Source organism: Lingula anatina, chromosome 4, assembly GCF_051362555.1.
Source record: "Lingula anatina isolate TDL-2025a chromosome 4, LinAna3.0, whole genome shotgun sequence".
In the NCBI taxonomy this organism is placed as follows: domain Eukaryota; kingdom Metazoa; phylum Brachiopoda; class Lingulata; order Lingulida; family Lingulidae; genus Lingula; species Lingula anatina.
The window spans coordinates 7961356-7979813 of NC_141770.1; the positions used below are offsets into that span (position 1 = coordinate 7961356).

Consider the following 18458-nt stretch of genomic DNA (forward strand, 5'->3'; position numbering starts at 1 on the left):
TAAGGCCATAGGTAGCTACGGCAGGTGCAAAGTGTTCCCAAATACATGGACTCTCATTCGGTATTCAATGATCTCTTTCTTTGGGTCATTATCTCTGTACCAGAAGAATCGTAGGAAGTCTCTGTGTTCTTCATTTACTAGAAAGGAGTAAAACATCTGTTGGATATCTGCTGTGACTGCGATTCTGTCTCTCCGAAATCTTAAAAGTACTCCCAATAAACTGTTGGTTTGGTTTGGTCCAGTGAGCAGATTCTCATTCAAAGAGTACCCTTCATACTTGATAGAAGAATCAAAAACTCCTCTCACTTTATCAGGTTTTCTGGGATGGTATATGGCAAAAAGAGGAAGGTACCAGACTTCCTTTCCAGGTGGAAGCTCGGGGGCTACTTCTGCAGCTTGAGAATCGAATATGTTCTCCATGAATTCCACCATGTGCTGAAGTTTACGTTCGTCTTTCTTTAATGCTGCGTCAGATGATCTTGCCCTGCCTAAGACTTGTGACCTGTTATTCAGCATTCTCTGTCTTGGGTGTTTGAATGGGAGAGGAGCCATCCACTGATCCTTGTCTTTTCGCATAGATTCATTCATAATGTCAAGAAATTCCCTGTCCTCTGTGGACAAACTAATGCGGTCGTCTTGGGCTGTAATTTTGAAAACATCTGAACCAATCTGATTTTCTTCTTTCAAGAGTATTGCACTGGGACATGGTAGAAAGTTTGTAGGGCGCCCGTCGTTCATGATGTTGGTCTTGAAGGCGGATATCCTCTTTGGCTGATGTACTTTTCCAAGGCAGACTTCACCAATGATTACCCATCCGAGTGGTAGTTTCTGGCCAAATGGATGATTCTTAGAACCCAGGAGTTGATCTTGAACATGATGTGCTTCAATTAGATCTCTGCCTATGAGCAGAACGATTTCAGCTTTGGGGTTCAAGGGTGGAATCTTCTCTGATAAAGAACTCAGGTGATCATACTGCATAGCCACGTCCGGAGTAGGGATTTCAGAACGATTCTTAGGAATGTCACACTCAATTATTTCGGGAAGCACAAAGGACTGAGTACCATCATAAGACTCAACAATGAGGTCCACAGCATGCCTTGCTGATATGTGAGTGGTCCCTGAGCATGAAGACAATGAATAACTACGCAACCCTCCTGAGATCTGCAGCTGGTCAAAAAGAGCTGGGGTTCCTAAGGACTTGTTACTCTGATCATCATGGACAGCATAAACTGCAACAGCCTCTTCTGGTCGGCCTTTGGGAAATACCCTCACTAAAACATTTTTAGCACATGACCGTCCAACGAATCCTTCTTCACACAATGCAGTACATTTAGTAATCACCTCCCCGCCATTCGCTCTTGGGGCAACACCTTCATCTGTGGAAACGTTGTTTCTTCTCTCAGCATTGTTTCTTCTTTCTGGAATACCACTCGGGGCACCTTTTACTGGGCAATTGGTTTGGGAAGGAAATGTTTTCTCTCCACAAGATGACTGAATGTGGCCCTTGCGACAGCAACCAAAGCAATAGCCATATTTCCTCATAATACACTTCTGCTCATTCGGGCTTTTCTGACCAAACACTCTGCATTCCCTGAGTTCATGGTTTGTGCCATGCAGTGGGCACTCTTCTTTTTGAGCAACATCAGTCTTCCTGCTTGTTATCATGTTTCTTTCCTTTGGTCTGTCTTTAATAGAAGTATTGTGTGTAAAGTCATACTGAAAACAAGGATTGTTCTTTGTCTGGCTCAGCTTCTTAATGAATTTGACGAATTCAGGGAATGGAGGGTAATGGACTCTGTTGTTCTCTTTGTATTTCATGGCATGAGATGTCCACTTGTTCTGTTGGTCCTGAGTTAACTTGGCTACTATTGGGTTTATTCCTACCGCTGAGTCGAGATAGGACAGGGTCAATCCACACAATTCATCTTCTTTAAAGGCCTGAATCTCTGATAGGAGATCTAAAAGTTCATACAGTTTCAGTGTATCCTTTGACGTCAGTTTAGGAAACATGTCTATTTTCTTCCTCAGGACAGATTCTATTAGCTCTGGGCTACCGTATCTTTCCTCCAATCTTTCCCAAATCTCTTTGACTGCTTTCTGAGGTTGACTTGGATTTGCTGCTTTAATACTAATTGCATGCTTTCTGCTGGTGGGACCCAGCCATCTGATGAGTAAGTCTACCTCTTCTGATGCTGACAGTGCTAAATCTTTCTTCATACTAACAAAACTTTCTTTCCATGAAGCATATGTCTCTGGGGTTTCTTGAAATGTAGTTAATCGAGTGAGGAGCAACTCCTTCTTCAGTAGATAATTCATTATCCCTGTCATTTCTCTGCCATTTTCAGTAGCTGGTGTGAATTCAGAGGCGTTCGGATTCAACTGTTCTGGTAAGACTCTTGGTAATTGTGGTACTTCAGTACTGGTGACTGCTGATGGAACGGGTTCTGGTCTACGCGCAATTTCTAAAAACTGAGGTGCCGTCACTGCTGACACACTTTGTTCTTGTCTTGTATCTGATTGTTGGGTGTGTATGGTTGCTGCTGAGTGTCTCTCTACGAAGGCTGCTGTGCGATTTACAGCACTTTCTATGGGTAGACCGGGGGATTCTGGTCGTCTTTTATGGGGAAACAACTGTATTTCTTCGTCTTCGAGTACCTGCGCTTCGGCCTCTGCTGCAGCATGAGATTTCCTTTCCATTAACAGCTCAAGCTCTGCTTCTAATTCAGCTTTTTGTCTGTTTCTTTCTGCAGCTCTGATCACGTTTTGTTCCTCCAAAATTGCCTGTCGTTTCTTCAGTTCTACTTCTTGCTCTGCAAACTTGAGCCGTGCACGTGCCGCTTCTGCTTTCGCTCTCTTTCTGATTGTGGATGAGGTGCCTGATGATGAAACAGATCTAGATCTAGCTGACGTAGCTAATTCTGCACCCAAGTCTGGAACTGTGCTTGATGGCTCTTCGGCGCCTGTTGACATCTTGAAATGGAGCTAGAGGTGAATTGACTTCTAAATGGGCTGGACCTTTTTTACTGTCTTGTTTCCGGAAAACAAGAAGATAACCCTCTTTGTTGTTTGATACAGCTATCTTTATTTCCAACAAAGGAATGTGGTAAAAAACTGAAATAAAATAAAGAAAACCTTTGTCAAAATACTGTTGATGATATTTCTATTACTTATTGTGGCACTTACAGGCCACCGTACCTTACAAAACTAGCGTGAAACGTGCAGCATTCTTGCAATGACAAGTTTTAACGTGAATACATAAAAAAAGCAGTTTACAGATACTAAAAATGTTCTTTACATAACCACACTTATCAAAACTATATAAAATGTGGAAAAACTCACGGTGTGCTTGGCCAATCTTAAGAAAAAACTCTGTACAGTGCACGAGCGGCTGCTGATGAGCGAGCATGGAGCCTCGACATGAAAAACTAGGTCAAATACGGAGGCCCGTAACAACACAGTCCGATTTGAGTTGCCGTTTGACGTTTATTGGTAAAGTGGTCGCTCTGCTGACAGAAAATAGTGTACGAAACAGACATCGAGATAACTTTCAATATTTTCAGTGCATATTAAAAACAATTCCACGATATTCAAATGTATACAGATCTTTTTTCTTGTCGCCAACATTTGCCATGGTGAAGCTACTAGAGTCATCCTGTATTGATATAACGTTAACGTTTGTAACATATAGTATCTACATTTAATATGAAGGACCCATACAACGTTTAATACAGTGCCCTTACAGCAGTTGCTGTCTCAACTTGTATAAACGGTAGTTAAACATGTAACCACAGCTTTGGCTCCTGAAGTGCATTATATCACATTCAATTTTGACTCAAATATTTCAACTAAAGTCGTACGATTATCTTCTATGCTTCGATAGCCCAGTCTTGGAGTGCACAGCAATGGACTAAGGCTTACATATCATGTATGGTAGTACAAATACAGCTTGTTCTTAAAGAAATCTAAGACCCAAACAAGTATAGTGTGTCTTAAAAGGAATACAAGAAAAATTGCCTTCTTTTAAATTATATAGATCAGGGTGAATATAGTCTCATTTGTAATCTCAAAATTATATTATTTCCCAATAAAAATCAACATTTTTGATTAAATGGCCACCCAGGTTCTTACGTGTCGAATATGGCTTACAAAATTCTTTCTAGGAGTTTATAGCTATATGATGTTTTTTCTCCTTGAATCCCCCCCTCCCCCAATGCACTGTTATACTTAAAGAAGTCACCATCTATGTTCCTTCACCGTAAGCGGCATTTTAGTTTTGTAATTAGGCTATGAAGTGTCCCTGATGATAAATATTTATTATTGCCCTCATGGAAGAAAATAAACAAACATGTAGGTACAGATATTTATCTTTTTCAGTACCAATTTTACTAAGTCTTATCACTTTCGTTTAATTTGAGAATTATATGGAATAAGCAAGGATCGATAAATTTTGTGAATTGCCTGTACACATTTTTCGTGTCATTTGCACTTTCTCACCTTTTTAAATTCCAACTAAGGATATCATTTCAGCTGTTTTCTTTCACTTGTGTATAAACGCAAATGCACATTTCCCCATTTTTTTCCCCAACCCGATTCCTGCAATAATAAACTGCTCAAGATGGGTCCAAGTAAGCACCCAGTGAACAACTTGTTTAGTTTGTCCTCAGTCCAAGCAATTACACCTTGAAATCCAATTACACTTAAATATTTCATTTTTATTTTTTTCTTATTCATTTTTAAACTTTTTAATCATTTTCACTTTTGCTCTTACAAAACAATTTGCACTTAGCAGCATGCAGTACATATATGACATAATAGTTTTAAATAAATGTAATTTCTTACAGATGTAGTTGAACTCCTGGTGACTTGTAATCCTATCTGCATTCTAGGCTAATTCCCAATCTATGGGGATTAAAGGTACTGTGGTTTACCCCCAGTAAAACCAAGTTTAAGAAAGCGACACATGAACAATGACAAGAGAAATTGGCCCTATCTCCTTATGTCTACTGAGCTATCCATCACATACAGTGTGATGTTTAAACTGAATCCCTTTCAGCAACAAGTTCCCCAAAAAGGCTCACCATTCAATACTCTATCTTCATACATCATTGCATGATTCAGGTAGGTACATTGATCAGAGGCAGCATTGCCATTAAGTGCCAATATATGAAAACAAATACAAGACCACAGCCCAGTAAGTCAACTTCCTGGGACCAGAAGAGCTCAATGTCATGGTAAAGGGCCAATGATGGTACATATTTCTTCAAGACCCTTTTAAATCCTGGGATAATCCTTGTATGAACATTTCACTTAATATGGCATACAGAACCGACGTAAAATGTACAATATCCAACTAACACCAAAGTAATCATCCTGACAGATTACGCTAACAACACTTCTTGATGCACTTAATTGGAGGATTTTTTTGTGTGAAATTTCCAGAACACAGAACATCAAAAGTCCACTTCCCATTAATGAGATTGTAGAAACATCAAAGAATGAGACCTTCATAAGTAGGTCCATCATTCTCTGGTGACTCCTGTCTCAGTCTTAAATGCTCAATGGTGTTCTGGAAATGCTTATTAATCTGCTCAGTCTCTTCATTGGATTCTAAGTTTGGCAAGTCTTCACGGATCTTTCCGATTAGTTGATTTAGCACCTGGACTGTCATCTGAGGAAAGAAAAGAAAAGAAGTCCAATTACTTATCACGAACATATATTTTTGAACAAATTGTTCCAGGGCTTGGTAAGTGAATCTTTTAATTAGGCATACAATTACTATATAGTTGGCTTCATCAAAACGCAAATCTAATATGGTTGGATATATTATTCTTAAATATAATATAAAGGTATGTGAGTGTAAGTATGTGAGTGTTTATGCTTCTACGTGTATGTGATCATGTATGCATGCGAAACTGCAGTAAAAATAAGGAATATTCAAATTTACTTTTAAATGCTTCTTTTTATAGTCGGACCCAGTAAAAATATTAAATTGATCAAAACTTTTAACGCTAACACCTGAATAAAGGGATATTTAAATTAAAATTAATATCCATTCCATTTCCATGCATACAGTATGTATCATGGTGCATTTCGTCGGCAAATTTTTCATATAATCAATGAAAAAATCCAAATTAATAATAATAAAACTAAAATATATCTTCTTACGTGGCAGATTGAAAAAAAAAAGTGGCCCAGCTTTAAGATTCTAGCCACTGCAACGATTATTTCACCTGGTCATTTCCTTTTTCATACATATATATGTAATGGTTGAGGATCTCCACAAAGAGCTGCACTTGTACAGAGCTGTCCATGCACTGGTTGGCTATCCTCAGGCTTTTCTTCAGACACTCCATCACACGTTTACCATCCTGGACCTGGAAGTACATATCATCAATAAAACTTAATAATGCACTGACAATTGTCCAAATAATTATCTTTAATAATAAATATCCTGATGATGATTTTTCTCAGGAAAGGAAAAAAGATGCCATCAGCATCATAAAGTTAATCTGTTTGTGTCGCCTGTTGTCGCCAAATGATCTCCAGTCATGTGGAAAGTCGTACAGCGCAAAGTCCACTCTCTGACCACCTTTGAGTAACTCACCAGTTATATACACTGCTCCACCAAAAATGAGGAACATGTTTCATAATTGCTTTTTTTTTTGGTCAGTATATTAATTAATTCAATGGTTTAAACAAAATCGTCAAAATTTTCTGTTTCTTATTATTATTATTATAAATGTTGGGTTAATACATATTTAACTTTCATGAACAATGAATTTGAAAAAAATACAAATTGGAAGTCTTAGCTACTCCTTTTATTGGAAGTCTTATAAAAAAGTATCACCAAACACTATCAGCTAGCTGTTCCAGACTTTTGCTGTTCTCATAAAAGAAAGAAGTCACCATTTTCATAGCAGCCTTCCAATTAAGAAAGCTGAACAGAGTCACAACATACAAATAGCAGGTGCTAAACTAGATACTCGCTTGGTGTCTTATAATCCCGAAGGACTGGGTATTTTTTACACATGTCACTATAATTAATGAATATATTAATTAATGTGGTATACAGGAATGGAAGTCCTAGAAATGGAAGTCCAGGCTCCCATATGATTAGTACAGGTTAGGGTTCGTTGGAGTATTGGGGTCAGTATATGGGAGGAATGTCACCCGTACAAAGTAGTGGGAAGTGCACTACAGTTCCTAGAGGAATACCATTCTTGTTACAGTGGCATTAATAATAAATTTCTATTGTGATAATCATCACTATTGGCCAGCCCTTACCTCTTCCCCTTCGGACTCTCGCGTTTTTCCTGACCAGAACAGATGTGAGCACGTAGCCACACCACGACACTGGTCTGGTTTCTTCAGAAGTTTGGAGGCTGCCAGAGCACATTGTGTTCTGAGAGGTTCATGGTTCTCTTCTCCAAAACACTTCATTTTCTCAAATGTGGCAATGATTAAAGTGATGGCAGAGAGCTGCGCCTTACTGTCACTGATTTCATCCTCGTACAGCGAAAATGCCTGGAAGAAACAGATGTTTTTTAGATACTAGAGATATTGCAATGTGAAAGTATTTTCTGTTTTGATTTAAATAAGAAAAAATTTGAAGATTCTTAATCTACAGCTAACCAAGCAAATACTTTCATTACTTGTATCAAGACATTTAAATGTTACTCTTAATTTTCACAAACTTATAAAAATCCTACTAAAATTTTTTAACTTATAAAGAATAACTGAAAATCAAATTATAAAATTAATATAAAATATAACCTTTCTTCGAATCCAAGATCTTATTACATTGAATATTTACCAGTGATCAAACATAACATTGATCAAACAGAGTAAAGGAAACATTTCATTCATAAGACAACTGTGCTCCATGGACATCACTATTTCTGAGGTCTACAAGACAACATACTGATCTAACCCGACGCTAATACCTGTATAAATATTCACCTGTGACAAGAATTCATATGCTACAGACTCATGGTTTTCAAATCCTATCTCTCCAGCAGCCAGTCCTCCCTGAAGAAAGAGTCTAAGCGGGACCTCGGCCATCTCTGCCTTTATCAGGGCTCCTATCGTCTGGTGACAAAACTGGAAAATCTTCTGACATTTTTTCTCCCACTTATCATCCTAGAAATGGATGAAATATGGATTGAAAATGGGAACCTGCTTCAAATGGAGATATCAAAAACAAAACTCTCTCTCTCTCTCTCTCTCTCTCTCTCTCTCAGGCCTACCCAACTACCAGACATGAATGATCCTGAATTCACCAGTAAATTGGACCACACTACCCGTTTTCAAGGTGTGTATCAGTATGCGCTTCAAAGTATCAGACATGACACCACTCTTGCCTAGTATGCGAAGTGATAGCGATGATTCTGAGCAGGGCTGGAAAGTAGTGCATCTCATCTCAAAATTTGTTCCAGGGTATAATATTGTGAAATGCGACCGAGTCTGGTAGTTGGGTAGGGCAGTCTCTCTCTCTCTCTCTCACACACACTCAATCAGTAGCAATAAATGCAAATAAATATGCCCCCCTCTCTCTCTCTCTCTGATGAATACAAAGGATTTCTGTATGTTTAGCACCTTATTGATAGATCATATCTGTTAATGACACACAAAACATTCACCTCCTCTTCTAGTTCTTTGTACTTGAAAGCCAATTTGTAGGCTGCAAACACCAATGGAGGCAGGGTGTACTTAATCCTCATGTTCCCACCATTCCCAAAGTGTTTCCTGGCCGCATTCAAGATCTGAAATCAAACCAAATTACTTTAATATGGGACATTTTTGAAAAACGTATGTGTGGTCTGCTGTTTTTTTTTCACACTGAACCAATCAATCATTCAATATCACAGACCTTAGCTAATAAAAAGATGAAATTAAGACATATAACAGCATTTCCACAACATACCTTTTTTTCACATCATAAAATGTTTATTTCCTTATGTTTAATGTACTTGTTATAACTGAAATATACATTTTATCTATACATTGCACTGAATGAGACTTATTTTGCAATTTTAAAGCCTCTTCTCACTAGGCTTGTCACAATTTATACCATTACAGCAATAGATAATACATATGTGCCCACAATCAATACCATAGACCCCATTCAGAAAAGGTGATTATAACTACTCCAAGATTAAAATATGGCAACCCAGTGTACAAAGCTTGACATCTAATCCACTAATAGACACTGAATAGATATCCCATGGGGAAGTATTCAAGTGAGTCGGCCATATTTGACCTTCGGACTAGTAAATCCCCTTTTCTGAATGGTCCATAAACACTATCAAATTTAAATATTTTTCTTATGGATACTGGCATACCAAGTATTGTTGGTCAGCATCTTCCGCCTGCATTAGGTTAATTAACCTTCCCATCAGGCCTTGTTCCTCTGCGAAATCTTCGGGGTCAATATCATCTTGGGGCTGTCCTTCTTGGTCACAAACCAGTGGCGCCACCAAGTTCAACATTGCATCAACCTGATTTTATTTTTCACAGCTTGATCAGACAAGATATGGATAAGTTTAAATGAAAATTAAATGCTACAAAAATTTAACAACTTCCGTAATTAAAAAGTGTTTTATAGAATTTTTAATAAGAAGAACAGTAAAAAAGAGTTAAAATTCACACTGGCCGTGAGTACAGAATATTAAATTTGGTGACTATATACTAATAGTGCAGCCTTTTTGATTTGCCCAATATGCCTTATCTATTACTCATTCATAATTTGAGATGTTATATGACTTTGACACTTGAGAAACAAATATATATTACCAGAAAATACAAAAAAATTTCAATTTAAAAATACTAAAAAATAAATAATACTTAAAAATGCATGAAATATCTCAAAATATTTCAAATGAAACAAGAAATATTCCAAAATATCAAAAGACAAACCTGTTCCTGTGATGGTATCTTTATATCATTATCTAATGCATTCACTATAATGTACGAGCTCATGCTCTTCTTGGCGGCAAAGTCAAAGTACTCAAAGAGTGCACCGAAGTGCTCCAGCTGCAGAACGGTCAGTATGTTATTATAGCTGTCCACTGGGATCTTCATAAGGCGCATCAACTCCTTGGAAACTGCACTGGAATTCTCAATGCTGTCAAAAGCAAGAGAGAAAACATGTTATATCATATAACTACCTCCTCCCCCCCTTAACACACCTGAATAGAATATTGTCATATCACTAAATACACACAAACACTGCTTCCCCCTCCACTGATCCCCCCTTCAATTACTGAAAAAAAAATTCACACCAATGGTCCCCTGTTGAATTTTGACTAGCTGAATCTTAATTCTAAACCGTACCAAATGGCAATGTTCCCCCTCTAAAATACCAAAATTTTTCAGGCCCTTAGGCAGGCCTGGAACCCCAAACCAACCACCCCTGCAAACTACTCACTGGTTCAGGTTGAGCCTGTTAAAGATCTCCTCGGTGGTCTCCAGGACCTTGTCCACGTAATCCACCCTGTCTGGGTAACACTTCAGGGCCAGGTTGATCAGCGCCACCTGTAGGGAAACGATGTCCTCAGGAGGCATATCAGGACAATTCTGAAATATTAAGAAATCTTTCGAAAATTTTGTCTATAGAACATACACAGCAACAGCAATAGATTTTTCAAAGGATTGGGGATAAATTTCAGCAGTGAACAGGGATGTGAAGTACAAACAAGCTTGGTCGTCTTTATATAGACTATAAAATATCAGCTATATAAAATATATTTTCTGAAGGATAGTCAACATAATGCATAATTATCGAAAAATAAACAGGCACTGATAACTGTCATAGTTGGTGTCACTGTTTTCTTTACCTGAATGACTTCAGAAATCTGCTGTGAAAATATATCGAAAAGTTGGATGTCTCGTGGTATACCAACACCTTCCTCTTTGTTGGCAAATTGGGCAAGTCTGTTGAAACAAAGAAAAACACATGATTTCAAATTTTGACAAGAAACTGTTCTTGCAAAGACTTTTACACTTCCAGGTTCAGGTAGAGATGCTTCATAAGACGATTATTTTAAATGATACTAAACTTTTAGTCGTATCTCTATTTGTCATATCTGGGTGAAAAATCCCGTATAATACACTCCATCAAGTATTCCTGTGCTATGGGATCTCTACAGCTAACTGTCTGCTCCAACACACCAGTCAGGATATGCTGGAAATAAATGGAATATATACACTAAACGTAACAAGTATTGAACCAAAATATACTATACAGGCCTTATAAACTGATTAGACATTTACTAACACTACCCACGGAACTTTTAGCACTTTTTAAGCAGCAAAATCTATAAAAAGTGAAATGAAACAAAACAGTCACAAACCCTTTTATACATCTCCATGTCAACGCACTCTAACTGGCTGAGGCAAACCAGGTTGGTACCAACAAGGATTCACAGCTCACGTCTCTCCTGCTCGCGCTTGTCTTTGTCGCATGTATGTCCCTGGTGCTGCATGCGCACCCACAATTTGTTCATTTCAGCAAAGTTCAGGTGGATGAAATCGTTGCATTGACTCAATCTGTTGTTTATAAGTTATTAATTATGGCATCCTTTCGGAAAGCTACTGCCGCAGAGCATTTATTAAAACAGACCTCACAAAGTTTCAAACCATCTATCAGTAAGACGTCCTGAATTTTCACTCCTAAAAATCACAAAAATTTTACAGTGTTTTACGTAACGCAGAGCACACAATAAATAATATATCATTATATGTGGTCAGGCATAACTAATCCCCAGTTGTTCATTTTTATATTATATAATATTATTATACATAACAACTTTTTTTATTTTGGGGGGGGGGGGATAAAAATTTAATGCATGTCTTTTTTAAAAGGGTAGGGTAGGACACTTCTTAAAAGTCAAAGTCGAGTTTGGACTTACAAACACATGATATATGTATTTCAAACTGGCTGAAGCCATAAATAAGTCACATACATTTTATTGATTTGGTTCTGATTTTTCTTTCGAGAATTTTATAATTGTTTTTCATGTACTAGTAAACATGCACACACTGCAGATTTACATTGACTTTTAGCAACTGTCTAGTGTCATTGCCAATTGTACTGTATAAGTCAATATCAAGAAAATTACCTAAGAAATCCTCAACTACATCCTGATAATGTTCATCTATAGTCTTCTTTTGGGTGAAAGACTGCAACCTCCTGGTTGATGAGGCACAGAGTAAACAGGAACTCAACGGGATGAGTTTTTGTGGAGTGTCTGATTCCATCATGTGCGCTTCACGTTTGATTATCACATGAGCAAAAACTAATATAGTATAGCACTGACCATGTCCAAGATAAACATGACAGGAGTTTCCAAAATGAAAGCCACATCATCCTGAAAAAGATTTTTTTAACAATTACACTTTTATTTAGGGAAAATAGACAAAATATTATTATATTATTATTTGCTTTTTGGTGTCTACATATTTGGGGAAAAAAGGCATAATAGGTTGGGAATGTTATCATGATGATATTTTATGCATGCTTTGGATTAAGTTAGGGTACATGTACGTTCGGCAATGGACAGAAATCAAGAGTGTATGGTTTTTATCAACTTAACTAATATCCAAAGGATCGAGGCTGGGAAGACCTGGGATTTCATGTTATTTTTTATCTTATTCTAGTTTAAAACTGGAGGATATTTCGGAATATATAAAATCTGGAAATTCGGCGGCTGTTTGGGCGTGGTGGCCGAATAGAATAAAAAGGGGAGCGGGTTGATACCTCAACATACATTTCTGAGCATCAGAGGTTACAACACGCGTACGTATCAATGATCTTTTAGCAGACGTTACTATCATCTTTGTATACTGTATAGAAAGTCACCGCTAGAATAAAACAATTTCAAAGTTGAGTTTGCGTTACTCATTAAACAACCATATCACCGAGAAGAAGAAAAACACGGTGATAGATAATATTGAATAACTTTTCCCTTACTGACAGTTTACTGGAATTAAATGGTACATTAATTCTATGAAAAATACCGGTAACGCTGACAATTGAGAGACATACTAGTCTGACTGGTAGATATATGACCTAAATTTAACGTATTTAGCATTAGCAATGATGATAAAAGTGTTGTTTTTTCTTTTACTTCTTGTATTTATAACTTTTGAAAAAAAAAGACTTAAAATATTGTATACCCATTTATATCAACGCTACCAAAATTCACCATTTTGCTTATAATTTTAAAATTTTTCCCAACCCCCACCCACAAAAACGAGGGGGGGGGGGGCGGATGCAAAGCCGACCCCCCGTTGGCGTTGGAAAATTTTGGGTGATTTCTGAGGGCAACCGTGTCCATTTTTCCAAATCTTTTATTTCAAGAGGGGAACATTGGTGTGATTTTTTTTCAGAAATCGAAGGGGGAGGGGGTCAGGACCCCTGATCCCCCCTTCTAAAGCTGCCACTGGATTATCACACCTGTCAGCATTGATAACTGCCACAAAGGGAACACCCTACGCCTCCCACCCCGACTCTCTCTCTCTCTCTCTCTCTCTCTCTCACACACACACACACACACACACACAAGCACGCACACATAGACACACTAAATTAATAAATAGGTAAGTATATAAAAAAACAATACTCCGTTTCTTTTATTTTCGAAATTCTTTTCTTCAGTGTTTAGAAAAGAAACACCTAGTTTTTTTAAAAGTTCTGTATTAACAGTTTGCTTTGTCTTCTGCATAAAATTATAAATAACACCAAAGCATTTTTAGATTTATTAATGCCACGAAAAGTTTGTCGCCTTTTTTTCTTTATGAGACTATTCAGACTAAATATGTTCTCCTCCCACGATCGATTTCGTTAGCTCATCCACTAAAATGTACATAATCTGATTTGAGTTTTACTACATCTAGAGCGCAAGTCCTAGCGAATATTTTTCACAGGGTTTGCTCTCGAAACTGTAGCACAAGCCTTAAATATTTCTCTTCTCATGGTTAATTAAGTATATAATAGAATTCACATAGTAATAAAACAGATATTTGAAAATTAAAACATGATACAGAACATAAAGCGTTATTTAAAGCCTCAATACGCGGTTTAACCGCACATTATAGAAATCACATTTTCATTCAAATATATATCAATAAGATTAATATGAAATAGTTTCTTTCGTGGTCCCCTACGATAAATATTATTTTCGTTCAAATATGTTCCGTGCAATAATCTTTCCAATTCTCATGAGGAAAAAAAATCACAGTGACAGTTTTGAAGGTTTACAACCACTGAAACATAACTAATTGGAATATATAGTATATAAGTTAGTTGCCAATTAAACAAGGGGGTGGTATTACAAAACATCAAATTCAGAGACAAAGCCTTAAAAACACTAAATACCACATGGCCATCTTCAAATGCTTAAAAAATTACCTTTTCATAATTATCTGCTTAGGATAATAAAAGGCGTGCAACCACTCCTCCTTTAATCCCCGAGAAAATGATAAACCTCAAAACGTACATCAAAATGGATAAAATGAACAGGGAAGGGGGGGGGGGGGAGAGGGGCGATCTGCTTGACATTTATAACAGGGTCATGGCTACTATACCACCTAGCGGTCAGTGAGTAATAATATCTACTCATATCAGTCTGAAGAAAGCCTACCTCCAGGTTGGTCACAAGCTAACGGTAGGACTACTTGTGCTAAATAATCATCATCAAAATATCAATCTTGTCAGACTAATGAACATTTTAACTCAATAATAAGACAAAAATAGTTTAAGATCCTAATTTTCTTGGTGTAAGTTTTTATGCAGTATACTTGAGCGACCAATTCCTTCCATATATAATATATGAACATCTCAATCTGTCTAAAACGCTGGTTTTTAAGCAGGTCAATAGCCACTTGACTATATGAAGATCGAAGAATAAACAATTTGTTGCGATTAATTTTATATCCGTCGTTGCGACTCTCTGGGCAGAACAGACGCTATAGAGTGGCGCCTATGCTGAAAATCTGTACTTGAGATTCCTGAAGACGGCAACGCATTCAAGTCCAGGAATCTCTTTGTCTCCTGTAACTCCTATAGAGCTAGACGATATATCTTGCGAATCTGACATTCATCGTTTTCAACTGACACATTTTTATGAGTTTTGAGCTTCGATTTGCAAATTGAATAGCCTATTTACCAAGGTCATTTTGACAGTCGCATATCAAGTAAGCGCCGTCTCCCTCACACTCCCTCACACTCCACAGACAGTCGAGAACTGGCAATTCCAAACTCTGTCAACACAGCCAGGTATGGTGATACTTGGCGAAGGGCTCGCAGAAAATCTTCAAAAACATCACGACGAAGTCCCTCCGGCTGAGTGTCCAAGTAGGACAAGACGCACCACAGTATAACAGACATTTTAAGCTTAGGGTCGGTGATGAAGATAATGTTATAACGCTGTTCTTCGGTCAAGATATAATATCCACGAAGCAGATTCGCAAATGTCTGGATTTTGTTCAAGTTATTGAGACTGGTTATCAGAGTGAAGAACAATAACAGGATCCGCTGTCGTTCTGTGGAGTTGGTGTCTTCTATAAATGTGATAGCCATTTTCAGCGTTTGGGTAAACTCTGGATATTTACTGCAAATAAATAAATAAATAAATAAATAAATAAATAAATAAATAAAATAAGATATTAATAATTATAATAAGTGAATTAAATAAATGGGGTGTTCAGGCGCCTGGCTTCACATCCAGTGTTAAGGCCGGCTAGTCCATAAGGGCGAAAGGTGAAATTAAGTAGCTTGCCGGTGACCCGTAGATCACTCATGTCAACCTCTCCTCCCCGTGGTACACCCTGGAAACTAGGTCCTAGCGGGCCTAAGCTAGCGAGGCTCTGGCTAAGGGAAGGAAAACCCTGATATAAAACCTACCGCTGGGGGCCAACAACCCTCCTGGTTCAAATAATTGTTACAGAAACCACAGAAACTTCTTAGTGACTGTGGCCTTATGTCCCACAAGGGACGAAGAGGAATGATGATGATGATTAATTAAATAAATAAACGAAAAGCAAAACAATTAGAAAGAAATTAGAAAATTAAGTTGACTAGTTATAGAGACTGACTCGTAATCTTACATCATGTTTAATTACCTATCACGTAAACTTGGGGGGCTTTCTTTAATTAAACTGAAGCAGAAAAAATATTTCGTATAATTTGGGATTTGACTAATTATTAACGGGGTTTACGTGAAATACTAGAACCACGATGTAAAGATGGATTCATGCATCATGTTTTCCAATCAGTTCCATTTCCCCATCAAAATAAACAATGGCTCCCCATAAATACCTAAAAACATGAATTATAACTAGAGGAGGGTAGTATAAAGGATTCGTAAAGGGCATCAAACCTGATTAAAACTTTCGCGGGAATGTCTAAAGGACCGGTCATTATCTAAGTCGCAGAATTTTGCCCGGTGTGGAGGAAAAAAATGCTTGTGCCCCCCCCTCCCCCTCCCCCCCCCCCCCCCCAACGAACAAAGTAGACATGTAAATTGATTAAGTTACTTTTCTAAAATACGACATTAAAATATGTTAACTTTAATGAAAAAGTTCATGTGTCAGTTGAAAACAGAAAACCCTGTTACCTATTGCACTACAGTAATTGCTTGGACGAGAAAAATCTTTTTTATTCGAACAATTTACCAGGGAAGATACGTTACATACGTTACAGGTTTAAAGCTATGACGCAAAGCCTCCTGAATTACAGTTAAAACATTAAAACATCAAAAAAAAAAAAAGAAAAAAAAACTATAATTATCCTCATAACTGAATCACCACGCACGTGTTGGAAAACAACAGCAAATAAATAAATAAATAAATAATAATAATAATAATAATAATAATAAGAATAATAATATTGTTATAATAATAATAATAATAATAATAATAATAATATATCTCCCGAAAAGTACATTAGCGGAACATATATACGTTAATATCTACGTAAATCTGATGTTAAGTTCCCCATTTTGGAATATCATGTTAACCATGCTAAACATTACATTTAGATGTAGTATCGAGACAGTTTTTTTTTTTTTTTTTTTTTTTTTTTTTTTTGTTCCATACACACTTTTTAAAAAATTGAATACAACTTCATTAAATTTTATATTTTGAGACTTGTCACCTTTCATCTTGTGAAATTCACCTCTACGCTGAATGGAATTGAGTTTGGGTGCTACATAGATGCCTACATAAAAAAAGGTCCTATATCGATTTTATTATAAAGAGGGGAATCCCCCTGACCTATCTGTGAGCTCCGGTTAGGCCACACTTTTTTAATTTTATGGATGACATCCTGCGCGCGCACCGATTTTCGTCCGTTCTCCAAAAAAAAAAAAAAAAAAATCCCCCCCCCCCCCCCCCCCCCAAGGAAGTCGGTTGTCGCAAACGTCGCTATTGAATTTGCCGGAAAATGCAATCGGCAATCCTCGGCTAATTCCGCAAGCTCCATGCTGTCATTGTCGACTGCGGAGATATCCGAGTAGTTCCGAGTGCGGAAAATGAGCTTTCTGCGCATGCGTATTATCACCACGTGGAAATATGGCCGCTTTGCCGTCAAGTTCATCTCTAGCATTAATTTCAAAATACACGACAATTAAAGTCATAAAGAGAACGGGGGTCGTCGTTTTGGATTGGTTTGCCATTGATATTGGACATGGAGATATCACATTTTTACAATTATACGAAAGGCTGGCCGCGGCCAGCGATCATCGCCCGGAAAATTTCAGTGACATTCTGGCCAGCGATCATCGCCCGGAAAATTTCAGTGACATTCTGTCCAAAGCAGCACATAGGCTTACCAGGTTTTTTTTTTTTTTTTGTAGCGAAAAAAGGGTCGACAAGAGCGTCGTGGTATTTGGTGGACTGAAGGTCAGACAGGCCACCAGATAGTTGGCTGCTACGTGTGAGTCGAAGTAGACAAAATGGCATCGACCGAAATTACCTTTTTTAGATTTGGTAGTAGGAAGCATAGGCCTATCTTTGCTTCATTTTTTAACAATTTTGTGAAGTGTTCACAATGCTTAAATTTTCTGAGAGTACAAATAAAGACACGCTGTTTATTTGATATTTGTTTTATTGATTGCTATACCAAGAGAATGCATGAAATAACCTTAAATAGATTTGGTAATATGCAGCACATATATATATTCATGACTTTTACCTTTCTACGAAGTAGGCCCTATTCACAATGCTTTAATATTTTGAGAGCATGGATAAAGACATGTTGTTAGTTTGATACGTGTTTCTGTGGTAAATAAGTGTTTCCAGCTGTGTACTGAAAACATAACTTTTCTTAAGCAGTTTTTTTTTTTTTTTTTGACTGTTTTTTTTTTTTCGCCCGCTTGCGCCGATTTGGGGGTCCCCAGAGGATGTCATCCATAAAAATAAAAGTGTGGCCTTATTTAAACACTTCGACGACTCTTGCG

At 37.4% G+C, this 18458-nt stretch overlaps 2 protein-coding genes and 1 pseudogene across 3 annotated transcripts; all 3 read right to left on the reverse strand.

Moving 5' to 3' along the window:
• Window positions 1–15: 15 nt before the first annotated feature.
• On the reverse strand, window positions 16–4515 carry LOC147762227 (uncharacterized). Its single transcript, XM_087010700.1, has 2 exons — window positions 3340–4515; window positions 16–3111 (listed from the first exon to the last, which is right to left on the reverse strand). Exon 2 carries the CDS (start codon window positions 2968–2970, stop codon window positions 16–18), a length of 2955 nt encoding a protein of 984 aa, XP_086866826.1. The 5' UTR covers window positions 2971–3111; window positions 3340–4515.
• Window positions 4516–4691: 176 nt separating this feature from the next.
• LOC106163787 (vacuolar protein sorting-associated protein 35-like) lies at window positions 4692–10915 on the reverse strand. Its single transcript, XM_087010714.1, has 9 exons — window positions 10836–10915; window positions 10427–10575; window positions 9916–10123; window positions 9342–9497; window positions 8640–8762; window positions 7960–8139; window positions 7285–7524; window positions 6231–6374; window positions 4692–5668 (listed from the first exon to the last, which is right to left on the reverse strand). The coding sequence occupies exons 2-9, from the start codon at window positions 10561–10563 to the stop codon at window positions 5489–5491; spliced, it is 1368 nt and encodes a 455-aa protein (XP_086866840.1). The 5' UTR covers window positions 10564–10575; window positions 10836–10915; the 3' UTR covers window positions 4692–5488.
• A 70-nt stretch (window positions 10916–10985) lies between these two features.
• LOC147762228 (vacuolar protein sorting-associated protein 35-like) lies at window positions 10986–11917 on the reverse strand (annotated as a pseudogene). The gene is made up of 3 exons (XR_015333874.1): window positions 11910–11917; window positions 11352–11547; window positions 10986–11182 (listed from the first exon to the last, which is right to left on the reverse strand). The product of XR_015333874.1 is annotated as a vacuolar protein sorting-associated protein 35-like (transcript).
• Between the last annotated feature and the right edge of the window lie 6541 nt (window positions 11918–18458).